At 37.5% G+C, this 18,902-nt stretch overlaps 1 protein-coding gene across 3 annotated transcripts in view; it reads left to right on the forward strand.

Annotated features, from left to right (window-relative positions):
• Positions 1 to 18,902, forward strand: part of LOC311166654 (uncharacterized protein) — a 32,162-nt gene that overhangs the window by 6,904 nt on the left and 6,356 nt on the right. For 2 of the 3 annotated variants that reach the window (XR_014617015.1, XR_014617016.1), the window contains exons 2-4: positions 3,964 to 4,138; positions 6,387 to 6,453; positions 11,711 to 11,853. Coding sequence is in view for 1 of the 3 variants with exons in the window: in XM_084226752.1 (XP_084082878.1) it covers positions 3,964 to 4,138; positions 6,387 to 6,453 (242 nt within the window). In the remaining 2 variants the exon portion in view is untranslated. The remainder of the gene's footprint in view (positions 1 to 3,963; positions 4,139 to 6,386; positions 6,454 to 11,710; positions 11,854 to 18,902) is intronic. The other variant, XM_084226752.1, reaches the window with a different exon arrangement.

The following is an 18,902-nucleotide window of genomic DNA, read 5'->3' on the forward strand; positions in this document are numbered from 1 at the left end:
GAAGTTACTTACAACATCAGGTATTAAATGTTCAAATGAAATAATTATTTAGAAGATGAACTTTATTTAGTTTGTTTGGCAGAGTTCGTGTATTGTCGCACAGCATAGATAAACTGTCACTGTATTTCATGCTTCAGAACAGAGGATATTACTGAACTAATTTAAGGCAAATTTATTTTGTAATCCAATTTGGGTAACCACGTTTTTATAAAACATTTCAACTTTTTTTGTTATTACTAGTGGATTGTTTTAGTGAGGATTTCTTAACTTTTTATTTTTTCATAATTAGCAATGCTATACCATATTTCATGCATGAAATAAAGGTGTAAACTTAAGCATAAATCCAAAGTGGAGGTCCTTATCAGAGCAAAACTGGAGGAACAAAACAAAATGGCAGTGCTATAGCAGAGGTTCCCAAACTTACTCTGCTGAAGTTTGGTCCCTGATCTTGATATCTAAAGGACTGTTGATGCCAGTGGTGTTAATTTCTCTTTATAGGTATTTTTTAGGTTTATAAGTATCTCTCAGAGCAGGACCTCTATCCTACATTCATCAACCTGCAAACCATCTGAAACCAGGACCCAGCCCTGTACTTCTACCTTGCTTAGGGTTTCATCACCCCCTACTTCACTCCATCCTTTTGTCATCCATCAAAATCTATCCCTGTACAGCAGGTCCCCTTGGAAAGCTGCTCTCATAGCAGTACCTGATTAGAAGACATTTGAAGTAAAATGCGAGCGTGGTACTGGTTCTGAGTACAGCTGGAAGTGCTATACTGTTCCATGCTTAGGAATAATGTGTGGCAAGTGACTGGTCCCACAAACCCTTCTGCAGATAAGTAATCCTATCAAAGGCAGTTGAGTGCATTTGATTAAGGATTACATGCGATTAGAGGGCTGCAAGGTTGAGAGTACAACTTGTATCATTAATGAGTATTCACATATTAATGCTGCTTTGAGCAGAGATTGAACTAGATGACCTCTGAGGCCTATTCCTACTAGAATAACTTTTTATTATCACACTTGTATTATGCAAATAGATAACTTCCTTTATAAAAAAAATCATTAGTTGGATAAGCTAAACTCTAGTAAGTCACTGCCATTATTTTACCTAATTGCATCATGTTGTAGCATGGAGTAGCAAATTTGACCCAAGTTTAAGATTTAAAACAGTAAGAGGAATAAACTCATGCCTTTTTTGTGTATTGCTTCAAATTCTTTGTATACAGTTTTATGTCAGATTGAATTCCTTGTGTGGGAATTCTTTCCTAGCATACAGTTGACTTGTTCTAGAACTAGTCCAGGGGGAGTGGCTGAAAATTTGATGCTTTATGTGCAACTGAGGTTCCTGAATAGATTTAAACTTACTCTGCTTAATTGAGGTACCACTAATACTGAGATTACAGTAACGAAGGCATCAGTGCAGGTTAGCAGCCTAACAAGGGCTTGAGGCCCTAAAATCTTTTCAAAGCAAGGACTCAGAATGTGAGAGGGCATTCTTATATTTAAAAAAAATCCCAAACCCACTGCTACCCCAACAAATCCCCCCACTGTTATAATATGCTATGTAGAATCTGAATATATGTTGATGTTGAGACACAGCTGGTTGAGTTTAATAAACAATAATCCTTCTCATGTGCAGGGAATCATATGGATTTTCTTCCTGTGTCTGGATTAACTTTGTACCCATTGATACTTCTGTAACTTTTCTCATTTAGTATTGTTAATTACTTACTTTTAAGCAAGAAGTTGGTGATAAGAGAGGAAATCTCTTAACTGCTGCCTGTAAAAGGCCAATCACTTTCACTTGCATGCAATTAGAAATGTTTTTATGTAACATTTTAAGCCTCCCAATAGTTGCATTAATCTCAGTAACAGGCTATCGTTGTTGTCAAGTCTTATTGGTAACAATGTATTTCACGAAAACACTTGGTTGTGTGATTTTATTTAAAAATACAAGGAGTATGCTAACATCGCAAGTAATGTGTTAAGGACCTGACACGTCTCTCGGGCTTTTAGGGAGTATGGAAAGCAATTAAAAGGAATAAAAGGTGCTAGGAAGGAGTGGAGTTATTTCTTTTTTGCTGCTCTTAACCACAAGGGGGTTGTGGGCATTTTATTCTTTTCAAATAATGTTGATTGGATGTTATCTGATTATGGGATTAGAGTGGCAAAAGACTGAATGCTAGAATGAGGTGCTAAAGACTCCTAAGTCACCGGGACTCGATGCTATTCATTCCTTTAGTGGTTCTAAAGGATGAAGTGGCTGATCTGCTAAGAAGAATGCATCTCGTTAGGATGAGATGCTGTGCCAGGAGACCGGAAACTGTCAAGTGCTGTACATACTGTACTTCTAAACTGAACACAAAGAGCAGAGCTGGAATTTGCAGACCAAGGACTCTTATTTTAATGCCACTTAAGTAGCTTTGAATTCTGTATGGATAGTCTAGTAGTTCTGTGAGCACAAGATACAACAGCTTTCTATGCAGTTGTATCTTAGAGGCAATGAAAAATACCAGCTGCAGCTGGGCTACTTGTCATGTGTCTCTTGCTTGCGTGTTTGTTCCTTAATAACAAGGGCAAAGGCTGCAGTCTGTACTTCACTTTGGTTTGTGGGTTGGTCTTCTATATCTGTCTGCCCAGTACTTAGATTTCTGAAATCTCTGATTTCTTATTAAACTATAAATGACTTTTCAATTTTCCTTTTTGATAAAGTTTGAAATCAGGGAGTGGATTTGAAAGTTAGAAAATGCCACCTAAGCAGAGATGTTTAACTGCATTAATCTCTTCTGTGTTTAGCAGTCTAAAGAATGACTAAGTTGCTTCTGTTATTAGTGGACTAGAGAGGGATGAACCTATATACTGATACACTCACTCACCCTGTTTAGTTCATCCCACCTTAAACTTGCACTGTATGGCCTTTGGCAGGAAACTGTACCCCACACAATTTTGGTGAGGCTGTACAAGTCGTCATTTTTGATGTCATTGTGGGGATGATGAGCAGTGATGCAGAAGTGGAACTGAAAGTTAAAGCAGTCCAGTAGTACATTATGCTGCTTTCTGTGGCAAAGCTGTGATGTACCTTGTAGTTTACACTCAGATGACAGCAGCAGTTTCTTAAGTACTGACATTTGTAGCTGCAATTAATTGTATGGTCTTGTTCCCTCACTTCCCCTCCTGTTGTATTAGCACAGTGATTTGTGCCATCATGCAGTGACTTGAATCAGAAAATTGATCCTGACTTCAAGAGGGGTCTGTGGCAAGCAGCAATTTCTAACCTGAACTAGTTCCTCACTCTGGTCTAGTGGGTGGCTCCAGTAGGAGATGGGATTATGGCCTAGGGATCAGAACAAGCAGCAGGAGGGTCCTCTCTATTTGAACTGGCATTTTACCAGAACAGATGCTCGTCAGATTATGCCTCTAGAATCTGTGACTCATCTTGCCCTCAAGTAAGAATCCCAAGTAAAATACTAAATACATTCTATAAAATCAGAGAAAGTTGTGAGAAACTTGAAGGTAGCCTTCTAAAGCTGTCTGTATTAGCACCATGGTGGTAGATGACATTTGGTGGTTTTAGTTACAAAATAATTCATGCTGGAAGGAGTAACTTGAACTACTTGAAGATAATTCTATATTACAAGCAAATGTTCTGCAAAATACATGTATCATTATAGATACCCAGATGAAAGCCTCTTTGAAGAGAAGAAATATATAATGTATAAGAAACATCTTTAAAATGTATGGAAATTATGCTCTGCAGCATTAAATGGAAGTTCCTTATCTGGGCATCTCTGCTTAGATGAACTGTCTGTCTAGTTTAATGAATTAATTTGTACTTTATGAATCACTGCATATACGTATCTGTTATATATTTTAAGTGCTATTGTTAAGTAGCAAGTTCTTGGAAACTAAGTATTTTCAGTAACTTTAGACGAAATAAAATTGATGTATTTCTTTCTTTCAGTTCAATTACTTCAGATGATCTGTAAATTTTCAATAATGGCAATACATTCATTCTGCCATTTGGAGGAGCCTGTGCCACAGAATAATGATCTGAAGAAAGCTCACTCATTTGCAAGGAAGAGTCTTCATTTGGGAATTAGCACTGATGCAGCTCAAGGGTGCTTTTTCAAGTCCAGGTACGTTTTGTTTAATTATACTTACTTGGGTTACTTACTGGCATTTCATTTACATTAGCATATATGCTGTGTCCTGTCAGAGCCTTTGTGTTGGTCATTTGACACATGAAGTATGTATGTTGAATTTAAAAGGCACATGTAGGAGCAGACATACTTATACGAGATGAGTCGAGGGAAATAGTCTGGAAAATAATTCTGGCATTTATTATCTCTGGAGTAGCTGTCAATGGAGGTTATGATCTTAATGGCACAATTCCTTTCTGCTGCATACTTTTTTAGACTTTTTGAATGTGTTTATTATATAAGTTCAGTATTTTGCTAAGCCTGAATTGTTGTTTTGGATCAAAATGCTATTAAGTCTCAAGTCATTCAGAAACAGTAAAAAGGAAGGCACAGGTAGGTTTTCACAACTTGGAAAATTTTCTACTTTAAAAAAATCAGCCTTGGAATTTTAAAAAAATTTATTTTGCTTTGATTTTTTCTAAAGTGTGTTATTAAATCTTGGCATTGTAACACCTGACCAGGATTTAATTTTAGACTAATGGTTTCTCTATGTAGTGTTTTGTTTTTTTTCAAGACATCCGGTTATTTTAATAATTTAATCATGACTTCACAGCACAAGTTGGTTTCTGTAGAATATTACTATTCTACAGAATAGTAATATTCTGTATGGGAGTTATATGCAATGTACATTCCATAAGAACTATTAGCAGTAAATTAATAAAATAATTGTGAATATTTAAACAGGCACTTGAATTTCTTGTGTTCTCTTTGCAAACTCTGGGGATTCTTTAACTGGTGATGGGTTTGGTGTTTCAACCAGCAGACAAATAAATGATCATTTGGGGAAAAAAAACTCAACAGCCAAATGCTTCTTGTCAGGTAGAGTACAGTTTGTCAGCCTTTTCAGTGGTGCACAAATGAAGAATCTTTTTATTATATCTGTCTACTCTGTTAGTCAAATTACTAGTTTAGTTAGTTTAATTTGATTTATTAGTTAAATTACTGGATCCCTTGCATCCTTCTAGATGCTATGATCTGAGAAGCCTTAACAATATAATTTGTCATGCTAAAAATCCTGCAGAATTAAATGTATTTCAAATCTCTCAGGTATATTACTGTGGTATCTTTTGGGTCTGGAAACAGAGGCTCCTGTTCTGTGTGTTTTTATGCACATTTGACTTCCTGGTAGAGAAGTGATGCTGAGAACTTCTGTGACATAGAAAGAGCATCATGTTTTTTTAAGTGTAAGCCTTTAGTTTAGTCCCCTCCTTCTTGTAGGAATCATGAAGATGATGATTTAAATAAATGCTGTATAATGTAATGGATGATTAGAAGTCAGAAACTAGTTTAAAATAGCTTTTGAATTGTTTGTGTACTCCAAACAGGAATGGCAGTAGTGAAAAGGAGGCTGTTGCTTCAATGTACTTCTAAAAATTGAAATGCGTGTCAATAAAATCATCACAAACCAGAATTATCTGGTCCTATTTTGCAGTATGAATGCTGTGAATAGTGTTCACTAGATACAATTTTATTTTTTTTTATGATACAGAGTCATAAAAATAGAGGGCTTTGGTGTATCCAAATTTATTTTTAATGTAATTGAAGGACAATATTTATTCTTCAGCTTATTAGGTCCTGTTGGTGAGAATCTATTCTGGCTGCACATGAAGTCAAACTTTAATGGAACACAGTTCTGTTGAACCCAAAGTAGGACAAGAGTAAAACAGAAACCTAGTTCCATATTATTCATAATAATGCTTATGGTGTCTATAATATGGATATTGAGAGCTGCAAGTGTATTTTTTTTTCAGATTCTTTCAGCAGAATTGTTATTTTCCTAACACAACCTCTGGTACAAGGATAAAATTGGGCTTTTGTCAAAGAACAGAGTCCTGTATCTGAAGATTAAGAAGATAAGATTCTTGAGATTATATCATTTCAGCAAGCAATTAACAGTAATTTTGGTTATTTGTTACTTTGCACAGAAATATACAAAAATACTTGATTCATCACACATCAAGAAGTCTCAAACATTTTATATCAGTTCCTTTTTGCTGGCTGTGGGTTTTTTTCCCCTTTTTATCTCATGGGTGGAATTTCTGAAAGCATTCAGCTCTGCTTTCTAAATGTGTTTTCTGTGAAATCAATGAGCTGACCTGAGTGGGAATGAAGGTTGGTTTATCTTTGGTGAGTCAAAGTTAAGTTGTCAATAACTGATGTTGAAATACCATCCTTCAAATGCTAGGTCCTTGACATTCAGTGGGATGAGAATCTCAGAACTGACTGCTGGGGACTCCCAGGCTACAGATCAGGTAAATAACTTCTTTGGAGGAGGAAATTAAAGGTGTCTTCTTTTTGAAATTATGATAATTAAGTAGCAAAGTGTGCAACTTAAACTATAAATATTTCCCACTTAACATTTAATTTAAAATAGACATGTCTATATTTGTGAGAGGATTTGTTAGTTGCAGTTTAAGCCTTATATAATTATCTAACATTCCAGCAGTACTGTTTCTAAAGAGGACTTCTATACTGACACAGAACATGAATGTCTAGTTCTAATCCCATTTTCCAATGTGAACCTGTGTGTAGTTGGTTCAACTACTGTGGTTTTTATTTTGCAAAGACAGAGATGTCTTCTCATATTGAATGTATAATTTAGAACTAACAGCTTCCATATTAGAGTAAGTGATAAAGGCTCTGTTCAGATCATGGGATTAACTTGGTTTGTTTCCTGCTTCGGCTAGTCCCCACTTTCTTCAAGCACAGGGTCACTCAGTTTGTGTTGTGACAGCTCAGTATAGTTGGTAACAGAGAGCCTTAAGGTCACCCACAACTGATGCTGCTGTAATTTATTTCTGCTCTTGGAAAGTACAGCAGTGCTGCTGCCTCAGTACTGGGGGCAGGAAACTTGGAGAGGAACGGTGTGCAACGGCAGCAGGAGCTGTTATGGCCACCTCTGGTAGCTTGTTCTAGTTCAACATCCAGGGTCCTTTTTGCTCTGCTTTTTGGGGGGGATGGGGAGGAAAAAGTGGAAAATAGTTCTGTAATTGTTAAAAAAAGCAGTAAGTTTTCCTTGTTAAAAAAAACCAAAAATATTTTCTTCTGTTGTAGTGTTTCAAAGAGAAAACATGACAGATTTGGGTATTTGTTTTAAGATCCAATTTCAACTATTGACTTACTTCCTTGCCACCTTCAAGACCAGAAAGATAATATAAAAGGATCAGTATTTTGAGATCAAGAATAAAAATTGAGAGTATTTTAAGATAAAAGATTACAACAAATCAAAGAAGTACATGTATTACCTTTTAAGATATTTAACTTCAATGGGCTGTTAACATCAATGGATATATTTAGGGTTTTCTATGTTCAGTTCTATAGGCAATATAGAATGTGAGAGAAACAGCTGCATCTGAAATAGATCATCTGCTTTAAAAAGTAAGCAACTATTTTTTCCAAGCAATTGGTTAAAAAAACCTATTAAAATACAAGTGGCTTTAGAGTAGCTTCCTAATACATTTAGGTAAGTAGAAGAAGAATCACATGCTTGTAATAAGTTGTGTGTTCCTAAGTGGTGAAGAATACAAGGTTTGGAGATTTTTTCCCCTATAGAAGTGAGTAATCCCTGTAATTCTTGCCACAGGATATACTAAACTATTGGGGGCAAATTCCTGTACCTCTTGAATTTGTAAGGTTATAGAAAATCTGTGCAACAGTTATTAAAGGTTCTTTATAATTTAAAAAAATTGTGTAGCACACAGCACATCCAATAATAGAGAAGTGATATATTTTAAGAGAGAGTTCATACCACTATAGGTAAGTTTGTGCCATTAGCACTTTAAAATAGAAGTATCTGAGTAACACATCAGCTGTGCCTGTACCTCTCTCTGTGGGTAACCGACTGATATGTTAGTTTTATGGAATATCTTTGTTCCAATGTTCTCTAGAACACAGTTAGCTTCCTGCCTGCTCAGAAGGACGTATCTTAACTTGTTCTTGGGACTTGTGTTCCAAGAATGTCTAAGAGAGGGCTCATGTGAGAGCTGATGTGTAGCTTACCTTAGGGCTTAGCAACAATGGCAGGACTGGATACCACCCAATGGGCTACACTGATTCTGGGTCCCAACATCATGATATTTTTTTGAGAGCAGGCCCAGAAATTTGTTATCCTGGTCATGACCGTCCAGCTTTAATGCTCTCCTCCTGGATCCCACTCTTTTGTTCTCATATTGAACTGGCTGGTTATATTTTTGAAGGAGGAGAATCTGTTGCATTATCTGCAATACAGCTATGGGAGTTTCGGGGTCTTCCAAAAGAGAATATCTCATTCCTGACATGCTCACCAAGAAGAGGTGATGAAGCCTATGTAGTGCTTTGAAGATTAACTTCATTATCATGCTGTGGAATGGTAATTGTGTACATTATGGAATACTGTCAAAAAAAGCAGTGAAGTTGATTTTTAAGGAGTAGATTAAGTATTGCATCCTTCAAGATGCTTTCTGTAAGTTAAAAGTATTTTAAATTAATTTTTACAGAATTTCAGGGTATTGAGAAATGATAATTTCTGCATATAATAGACTACATTTACTGGCAGGTCTTTAAAGTGTTCTGTTAACTATTTGCCATGAGATAATTTTTCTAAATAGAGACATCATGTTTGTTTAACAAGATTTTCTATATAAGTATGCCCTTCTCATTAATTTATGATAGTGTGCTATACAAGAATTGTAATGTTGAGTTTCATTTTCAACTTTTTTCTTCTCACTGACGTTCGTCAACAAGCAAACAAAAACCCCCTACTTTTAAGCACCTCACTTTTTAACACAGGTTGATCCCTGGATGAGAACACTCATGCTATTAAAAGTCAATATTTTACCATTTTTTTAATAACTAATATACCTATCAGTACATGTGCTAGGTTATAGTTGCTGCAGTTCATATTCTTAGTGAGGCACATGCAGTTCTCTTTTGATAGGTATATCTTGAAACTGTAGATATTTCACTTTATCCAAAGATTCCTGAGAGCAGAGGTCTTATTTTAGGGGGAGGCAGAGATAGGGAGACAAAAACAATGCATTTCTCTTGAGTCTGTTTTGGAAGCTGTTGAAAAGAAGTCACAAGAGGAAATGCATTCTTGTTTTATCAGGTGATGCTGGTGTCTCAACTCAGTTGTCTGGGAGTTACCATTCTTAGTGTCCCAGGGACAACACAGTAGTTAAAACTTTTTTTCTCATTTATTTTGTCCTTTAAGGAACACTGGGATAAATAGCTAAACGTTATTCCTTTAGAAGAAAAACATTTGGGGTTTTTGTTTGTTTTTTGATTTTTTTTTTTTTAAACAGCACAGCTGGAATTGGCAGATGCTGTTTCAAACAACCAAGTGCAGGTAGTGTGGAAGTATTATTGTGCAGCTGAACTAAAGGAATTTTGCTGGATAACTACTTGCCTGTTATTGTCATTGGCAAGTTACAGGTAATTTCCAAAGCTGTAGTCTGGCAGAGAAGTAATAATTACTTTTGTATGTATTTTTCAAGCCAAGACACACACTTTACTTTTACCAGCGTCTTTACAAAGATTCAAAATTACCACAACATTGTTGCTTTTAAAAAAAAAAGTTTGTTTTAAAAGAGGAGGTATGAAGAGAATAGTGGAATAGTGACACCTGAGTGGGACGGAGAAAACTTTTGTCAGATGAACTCCTGACAGAATCTGGCAGAAATTCAAAGTCTAATTTGCCTCTAGTAATTCCATTAGCATTTCAAAGGTTGGTAGTGTTCTGGAAATGACACAGGAGGGATTATTTTTTAAGTTAAGAATTAGTACTCTAAAGTGTTGCCTGTGCTAAGAATATTGTTACTGTCTTGCAATAGGTAAATGGACTATATCTGAGACACTTGGTTTTCTATCAGACGTTTCTCTACTTTATCTGTACTGGCATAATTAAAGTATCAGCCACCTTTCCCCGGAGTGAACAGAGCTGTATCAGTATAAAACTGTATCTATTGGTAGCTTATTTCCACATAGAAGGAAACAACCTGGGAGGGCTGGCCCAATTCCAGGAATTGTTTTTAATTATATTGCAGTTGCTATGCCAGTATAAATTATTCCTGTTGGAGATCTTGCGCCAGATGAAAGTGACTTCAATCTAGTTTATGTGCCCTTATCCATACAGCCCCATAAAAAATTACACCACTTCAGTTTCACAGGTTTGATTTGCCTTTGTAGGCAGACTTGCTCTTTACACTGACTTATCTCCATTTATGCTGAAGGATATAAACAATGAGTGTTTTGACAATGAAAATGCATCTTCTGTTCTGATATAAGCCTAATCCTTTCAGTTAATGCTAGAACAAGTACAGTTTACTGTGAAGGTTAGAATATTTCCATCTGGCTGTGTGCACCAGAGCCTATAGAGCAGCTGTCCCCGTCCTGAATCCTAACAACTCTGTTATTCAGCCTGAAGTACAATGTTTTATGTACTCTTGTCAACTTTCAACTGCTGTTTTATAGAACAGTGTTTTGCCTCACTTTTCTACTATCCAGTATGTGCTACCTAAGAAAGAGTTAGGAAGGTTGAAGTCAGAATATAAGAACTTGGATCACTTGCAAATAGGGCTGATCTGCATGCGTTGTTCTATACAGATATTGTTGAGTAGATTCAGATCGTCTCTGTTTTAAAGCTCCAAGTGAGGGAGAGATCTTTGATCCCATCTTAAAATGTGGGGAGGGGATTATGATGTGGAAAAGAACTGAAAGTAAGTATAAAATAAGTCTAGGTATACTGCTCTAAGCCTGGGAGAAGTAAAGAAAGGACCTTGCCATAGACTAACTCACAGGAACAGAAAGAGCCAAAAGCTCAGGGACCTTTGACCATTCAGAGAACATTCACTAACTTTAATTAGCTGTTCTCTGTCCTGTGCTTACTGATTGTTTCTTCCACCTCTTACTGACCATTCTGCCTCTTCACTTCTGCTTCATTCCTGCATGCTACATATGCTTCCTCCCACCCAATGTGCCCTCCTTACCCTGTACCTCCTTCTATGTTGCTTGCAAGCAAAAGCCACCTGCAAAGTAGAACTACTGTTACATTTACTGCAGTCCTGCTGTTTGTGCTGTGTGTGGACTTTTCCCCTGTGCTGTCCTACCTGTTTAGACTTGTTTTTTTTATGTGGTCGGAGACCTTTTACTGTTCTGTGTATTTGCTCTATCCAGCATAAATGGAACTTCAATTTTCATAAGTCCTTAGAAGACCTTAAATATAGTTTAGGGTAATGTTCCTTCATCCTGTTCTTTTATAAAAATCATTCATAAGCAAATGACCACCCTCAATAAGATGAAATAGATGAGATTCCATGGGATAAAAAGGAATTTTGCTCTTGCAGTTTTTCTATAGGTGAACCAGTGATTTAAAAGTATAATGTTACAGCTGTGGTTATATTAGTGTCCAGAATACTAGGATGAACATTTCAGAATGAATTTTCTATTTGCTGTGTTTGCATTGCACTTGCAGTGGTTTGCAAATTGCTGGTTTGTTTTCCATGTCTTACAGCTATATAATTTGCTTTCTAGAAACCGTTTTGGTAGGTGTGGGTTGCTTGTCAGAAATCCGTTCCGAAGCTTGAGTGCAAAGGAACAGGGTACTAATGATGAATAAGAATGGATATCTTGAGGATAACAATGGATATGGCACCTTCAAAAGCAGTGGAATTCTGGTAAGAATTTGCATGTAATTTATTAAACACTACGTGATAGTTCTTAGTAAAATGTGTGTTTCTCTCTGAGGATTTGTCTGATGAAATATTCTTCTAAAATGTAAAAAGTAGGAGGATTGCTCTATATCATGAAGTATTTTAAATTCTGAAGCATTGTACAACAACTTCACTTAGCATTGACTTCTTGCATATAAAAAAAGTGAAAACATCTTTTTAGAAAAGTTATTTTAGAGAGGGAGTTAGTAGCCATTTATGGCTCACTGTTTGCGAGCCTGTTTCTCTGAATATTTAAAACTGAATATTTTTGAACTGTCATTTAAAAAAAAATGGCCTTTTTTTTCACTCAGAGTATAATCTCTCATGGCATATTTCACCACTACACATGAGAATGTTCTAATAGGCATTGCATCCAGCTTTGCAGGAGATACAAAACACATAATTATTAGCAAACTAATCATAGCTGGAAACTTTTAATCCTCTTATTGGTTAAAAAAATATGGCAGCATGCTAAGTTATTGATTGGTACTACTTTGTTGGAAGTTTCACACCATTTAAATGATGTACACAATTAGAAAGTGCAAGTAAAAACACCAATGAAAGTTTTACTGTAACTGCAATGTAGTACAAATGATTCCTTTAAATTTAATATTTGAAATAACTTAGGCCAACAATTCCCTAAGCAAAAATTTTTGTTTTCACCAAAGCCAAGTATATTCATATCTGTGTAGATAATGACTTCTTGAAATCAATAAAGAATTTGTGCCTCTTTTCCATCCTACTCTTTGAATCCCACTGCTGGTTTATATTGAAGTGGAACTGTTCTGGTGGCAGCTGGCAGCTCTCAAAGCTCCTTGGTTAAGGGTATTTTGAGGTGCTGGATGTACATATGCTCTGTAGTAAAGAGCAGCACAGACACTGCACATTCTTCTGCTGAGCCAGTTTCATAGCTGAGATAGCTGTTCCAGAGCATGCTACTTCCAGTGAAATCAGGGTTTAGACACACCTCAGGAACTCTGAATTTTGTCATGCCCTGCAGAAAGCAGTGGTGGCTGGGAGCCGATTCACAAGCGGATTAGGTGTTAATCGGATAGTCTGTGTTGGTCAGAGGGCTGGTGGCTCATGTCTGAGTGGCAACAGCAGGCCTGTCAGAGGCCTTAGCCCTGCTGAGAGGCAAGGATAAGGAGCTCAGACACATCCTTGTGCCAACACAGATACTTCCCATGGACACACAGTGAGAGCAGGAAAACAGCAGTCTGTTCTCGTGGCGGTAAGCGCCAGCCAAGCTGGCAGAACCCAGCTGCTCTGGACTCCATTGCACAGTATAGATGTACATCATAACAGGTACCTAGGGAAGCATTAATTGAAACAGAGCATCCTCACTGAGATACTGGGGGAGGAAGGACAGAGAATGCCTGGTAGGTGAGCTCCTGAAAGGTCTGTGGCCACACTCCGAAGGTCTCATATAAGTGCACAAGTTAGACCTAAAAAGATTAATGTAAGCTGTCTCCTTATTTGTAGTTAGATTGGCAAGCAAGGTGACTAAGAGTGACTATTTAATATCCCTTTCTCCAACATTCAGTTTTTCATTCTTACTTTCAAGGTGGGAGGGAGATAAAATCTGACCCTCAAAGTACTACGTACTCATTCCAGTGCCAAAACATTAAACATAAATCAGCACCTTAAATTTAGGGGCATACTAGGTTCCCTAGTGCACTTGGACAAATATGCATGTTAGATATATGAATGTAAACTTAGCTGCTTTGATAGACTTATAAATGTTTTTTTTTTTTTTTTTTTGACTTCTGTGATTCTGTGGGCTAATGTAGTAAGAAGCTAATGGAGAGGAAACTAGGCTGCTCTACAACTTTCATTTTTCTTACCAGGCTAATCTTTCACTCAGGTTCATTGCACATCAAGTGTTTGGTTAATTATTTTATCTTATTTATATTTTAAACCGACTTTTTTCAGAGGGAGGGGTGGAGGGAGAGGGGGCTAAGGGAGGGGTGTTAAGTTCTTAGTTTTAAATTCTCTCAGATTCTGAAGGAGGATACCAGTGAAGAAAAACCTACTTTGCAATTTCCATTTGTAGAGATATCTTATCTGTGGTTGCAGTAGTTATAAAAGTCAAGTCTGGAGTGTCTTTTTTTGTTGATCTTTTCTAAGATGACTGTACTGACTGGTATGGTTTCAAATAAAAACAGTCAAGTTATTGACTTGTAAAAGAGTTGACTGTCATTTTCTGCTTAATTCCTCTTTTGCTGAATAATTTCTGTGATATTAACTTCATTTGTGACACTTTAGTAGGTGCAGGCCTGAGGGGAAAAATGTTATAGTTCTTTCACAATTCATTGGTTTGTGGATATTTCTGTTATGTTGTTTCCACACTGAATGACTCATATGTTAAATGAACATGCCAGCCCCAAGGCATGCCCTCGCTATTGCAGCCCACAGTGAAACTTGATGCCATTGCACAGAAAAATGTGGAAGATGCTCATATCCGTTTGAATCCTTGGGAAGTTTTGTGCACTTTGGACACGTGTGGTAGCAATTACTCAATGTATGTTCTTTCAAAAAGCTGTGGTTTACCATGTCTGATTGCTCTTTTTCACACTGTTGTTTTGCTGAGTTTGTAAGCTACATCTGTCTTGTGAGCTCAAGTTGGAACTGAGAAATAGTAATTTTTAGTTGGTTTTTTGTTTCTTTTAACAAGGTGGTACAGTTTCATTGTATTAATTTCTGGACTATTTGATGAGAGGGTACAGAAGTATCTGATTTGCATTGCCACCTGTGCATTTTTTGAAGTATTTTGACAGATTCATAAATTGTTTTATTTTGGTAGTTGATAGCACAGATCTAATGCTCTCCACATTGTGCAAACACTAATTAGTATTAGATTGAACAAGTTGGACCTGATTACCTTAGCTCTCCTTTGAATTTTGGCTTTCTTACCCATTTGATTTTTCATTGTTTAATAAGAATGTGAAAGATGAAACAGATTTACCTATTGATGAAGTCACAAAAATTATCACATTACAGAAGCTTCACATCAGAATGTTGCTAGCAGCAAGTTCTTTAGTATCTGTAATAGGGAGAGACATATGCACTCATAGCAGCGAGAGGAAAGGCTTTGAAATGTATGTGAAGTAAAACTTTTTTGATACTGTTTTGAATCTTTAGGACATTTGGGGTTTTTTTCATGTGCTGTATCGTGGTGGTAACTCTAAGCCTTCATTGATTCATATAGTGAAAGCATGTGTATGGCTCCAGAATTTTTGTTCTGTGTTTTTGATAGGAGTAAGACAGATTGCTGTGACAGGATAGATAAAACATATCACAAGTCAGGTATTTTGGCTTTTAAATAATGGTCTTGTTCTGTCGTGCATAGTATGTAATGGAGGAGTTCATGCCAAAGTGAACAGATACATTTATGGGAAGACCACTCTTCAATATAAATTTTTCACTCAACATTACCCATGGCTGCACAGTGGGTGCAACTTTTTCTGTCTGTGTCCCTGCTTGTTTTCATGAGGAGGTTGTCACCTAACTGCCCACCTAACTCTGCTTTCACTGGTGGGGAGCTTGTCTGTCCTGTCCCCCGTCAGCTTTGGCAGCAAGACTAGGCACGTTAATGAAAACTATGTGCAACTGTTAACAGCATTGATCGCAATTGCGCAGGAAACACTGGAAGGCAATAAAAGCAACTGTTTCGATCCTGTTTGCAGTTCTAGCGCCCCCAGACCAAGTCATCTCAGGTCACTTTAGGATGTCTCACTAAAACGTTATTAAAACATATAAAATTATAACAAGTCTACTGTTTAATATTCAAGTGGTGTTGATGTATAGGCAAGAAGAAGGAGGTAGCAAAGTGAAAATACATCAGAAATTACTGCTCTGGCCAGCTGATGTGTTTGAAAGAATGGTGTGAAGGTGCAGAGCGTGGTAATCTTGTACAGCTGCATTTGCTTTTAATAGACCATAGTAACAACAGCGAGCCAGAAAGCAAATGTGCTGGTGTATTCCACATCTATAGGTGTAAAAACTGCCTCGCTGGACTTCTTACAGTCTTTGGTTTGTCAAGAGCCTTCTTTGTTTGCCAGGAGAGATTGCGATTGTGCTCGTGTCTGCTGCAGCATGTACAGTTTTAGTCCTGCTCTCTCACTTTCTCACCTGTTTCAAAGCATTTTTTCTGTTCCTGTACTGCGTGATGAAGATGAGCAGCTCTCAGGTAAAGCTCAGGGGCTGAGTTTTGACTAACAAATCAGGGTTTCTTACAAGTATAGAAGGAGCATCGATGTCAGGGGGCTGGTGGGGTACCGTCCTCTTCCTTTTCCCGTGGAATCCTTCGATGCTTTTCTCTCGGGGAAGGGAGGAGGGGGTTTCACCCGTGGCAATGCTCAGCTCTGCGGGTTACCTGCGCGCTGACCGAGTGGTCTCAGGGTGTTTCCCGTGAGATCTGTCCTCGAGCCAGCGCCGCCAGAAGTTTCTCCGTTGGGATGCTCCGGGCATCGCCTCGGTGCCGTTAGCCCGCTGGGGCGGGAGGCGAGCGGCTCCTGCCCGGGCTCGGCGGCATTAGGACCCGGCAGGTCATGCCTCCCTCTCTCCCCCTCCCTCGCCAGGTCGCTGTCGGCGGCCCCGGGGAGCGGCAGCGGCCGGGGCCGGGGCTGGGGCTGGAGGGACCTTTGCCCGCCGAACAGCCGCTGCACCGGGCGGGCAGAGCGCCCGCTCCACGCTGGCTTCATGTCAGGTTTCTTTCATGCATTTGTAGCAGAAACTTAGCTCTTCCTTCAATGGTTATGCAGGGGATTGTGGCACGTGTTCGTCTTCAAAAACGTGCTTTGGCTAATGTTAAAATACATCGAATTTAATGCCTACGTGATATTTGCGCTGCAAACTTTTAAAGCAACTATTACGTATCCTGCTGAACTCTTTGTAGTATCATATTTGAGACAAGACCGTAAGAATAAGAGTTCTAACCATTAAATTAGAATTAGACTGGAGCAGAAGTTGATATATTATCTGACACTTGGCTTCTGTAGTGCCTGTCACAAAGTAATGGCTCTCTTAAACTGCACATTAATCATCAACAACAAGTTCAGAAATGTCTGTTTCAGTTCAGAAATTCTTATTGCCAAATAAATAGCTTTGGTACTGTTTATTACCGGATAAATAGCTTTGGTACTGTTGGGATGAGCAAAGAAGTGTCCATAACAAGAAATTCCTTTACATCTAAATGAAGTAATTTTTAAATGAAGTTTCTCCCATGAGTTTAGTTTATTGCTCTTGCCCACCTTCTACTTAAAAGGAAAAAATCACGGGGCAACTTTGCAGGTTAATAGCCAATGAGGTATATTTCAAGTTATGTACATTCAGAAGATATTATCAAGCATATAATAGCTTTATAAAAGCAAAATGACACTTTTATTTTAGAGTAATTTGTTAATGGGATGTGTTATTAAAATGGTCATAGGTAGAAACTATACAACTGAAAGGTAAGTCTGCCAAGTGACAGTTCAAATACACAGCCCATGGAGACAGCCAAACAGAGTAATTTAGCAAGGAGAATAATTTTTATGTTCTTAGTATCCTGGTGGTGAATGGTCTGCTTTCAGAGTACAGATGATGTTGCCTTTTGGGTTCAGAAATTTTATACGGCCTTTCTGCAACCTGTTGCATTGCCTTTATTCCAGCCAGTTTTCACATCATTGCTGGCAGTAAGGTCTTCTCAGACCCACAGCTGCCCATGGACTGAAATTCCCTGTTCTACCACAACCAGAGCCTACACTCAAGTATCACCACATGAAGTTCACGTAGCTTTTTAAATCTCTCAATTTCTTGTGTCCAAGTACAAGCTGTATTCTCTCTGTCCAAGAAACAGTTCCCAGGGCAATCTTTCTGGTTCTTTGCACTCTCTATATTATTGACGTATGAGTCTTCACTTTTGCTGTCTCTGGTACTGTGTGATGCTGCAGCCTTTTACTTCTGCCCTGTTTACCTGACCCAGCCCCTGAGTCCAACCTTGCATTGACAGTGCTGGCAGCCTCTCCTGCTCCCCCACCTCCAGACAATATCATGTTCTCTTTACCCTCTCAGATATGATGGAAAAAATCAATGAAAATATATATATTGAAGCCACATCCTTATTCTCTCTTTCGTTTTTGCTTATCCTAATAAAATTAAGACTCTGCTCTTTGATAAAAAATTATAATGTTATATGTTTTATATAGATTGTAATGTTATATCTGTTTTTGTAATTGTTAATACAACAGGGCAGTGTGGGTCTTGGTATGTGCAGTGACAATGTGCATTTTAAACTACACCAGGATGATCTTATCAAGATAACCAAGCAGTATAGTTGTGGCATGCTAAGGACTCAGTGCTTAAGCTAATTCTAGCTGGCTTCTCTGTGGGTGAGTGGTAAGTAGTCAGTTTTTAGGTGCTTGTTAGCAAGATTTGTGATGAGAATCCTTGTTAAAATAATCCTTTAAAAAAGTGATAAAGGGAACACTGTTCAATATCAGGTCTTTGAAAAACAGACAAGCTTCCAAGAAACTGGCTGTGATTGGAAAAAAGATATTTTAGATAGAACCTGCAGTGATGGAGTACACAAGTTCATAATCATGCAGTTTTTAATTTTTCATGTACTTGACTTTGCTGCTTACATAAAAGTTTAATGTGTCCAAACTTTAGTTGTTTCAAAACCTTCTAAAGACAACTACTGTTGTTAATGAGCTATTAATAGTATTTAATGCAAACTGTAGGAAGAGTTACTATGAGATTGTGAATAAAATTTCAATAATGAAATCAAGCTGCTATTTCTTTTTTTAATTTATATTTTTACAAAGGCATTATGATATTTGCTTAAACCATAATACAGTTTCCCATTTGACTGGTAAAATACCTCCTAATGCTTCAGTTGATGTTAACTATGAGTAAGTTGCTTCCTTTCTCTATGTAACTGGTTTAATTTATACTGTCATTGATAGGGATTATTAAATCAATTTCCATGATAATCAATATGAGTGGATTATATATGATGTGAAAAAAACATT

This window comes from Fringilla coelebs (genome assembly GCF_963513975.1).
Source record: "Fringilla coelebs genome assembly, chromosome: 2".
Lineage (NCBI taxonomy): Eukaryota > Metazoa > Chordata > Aves > Passeriformes > Fringillidae > Fringilla > Fringilla coelebs.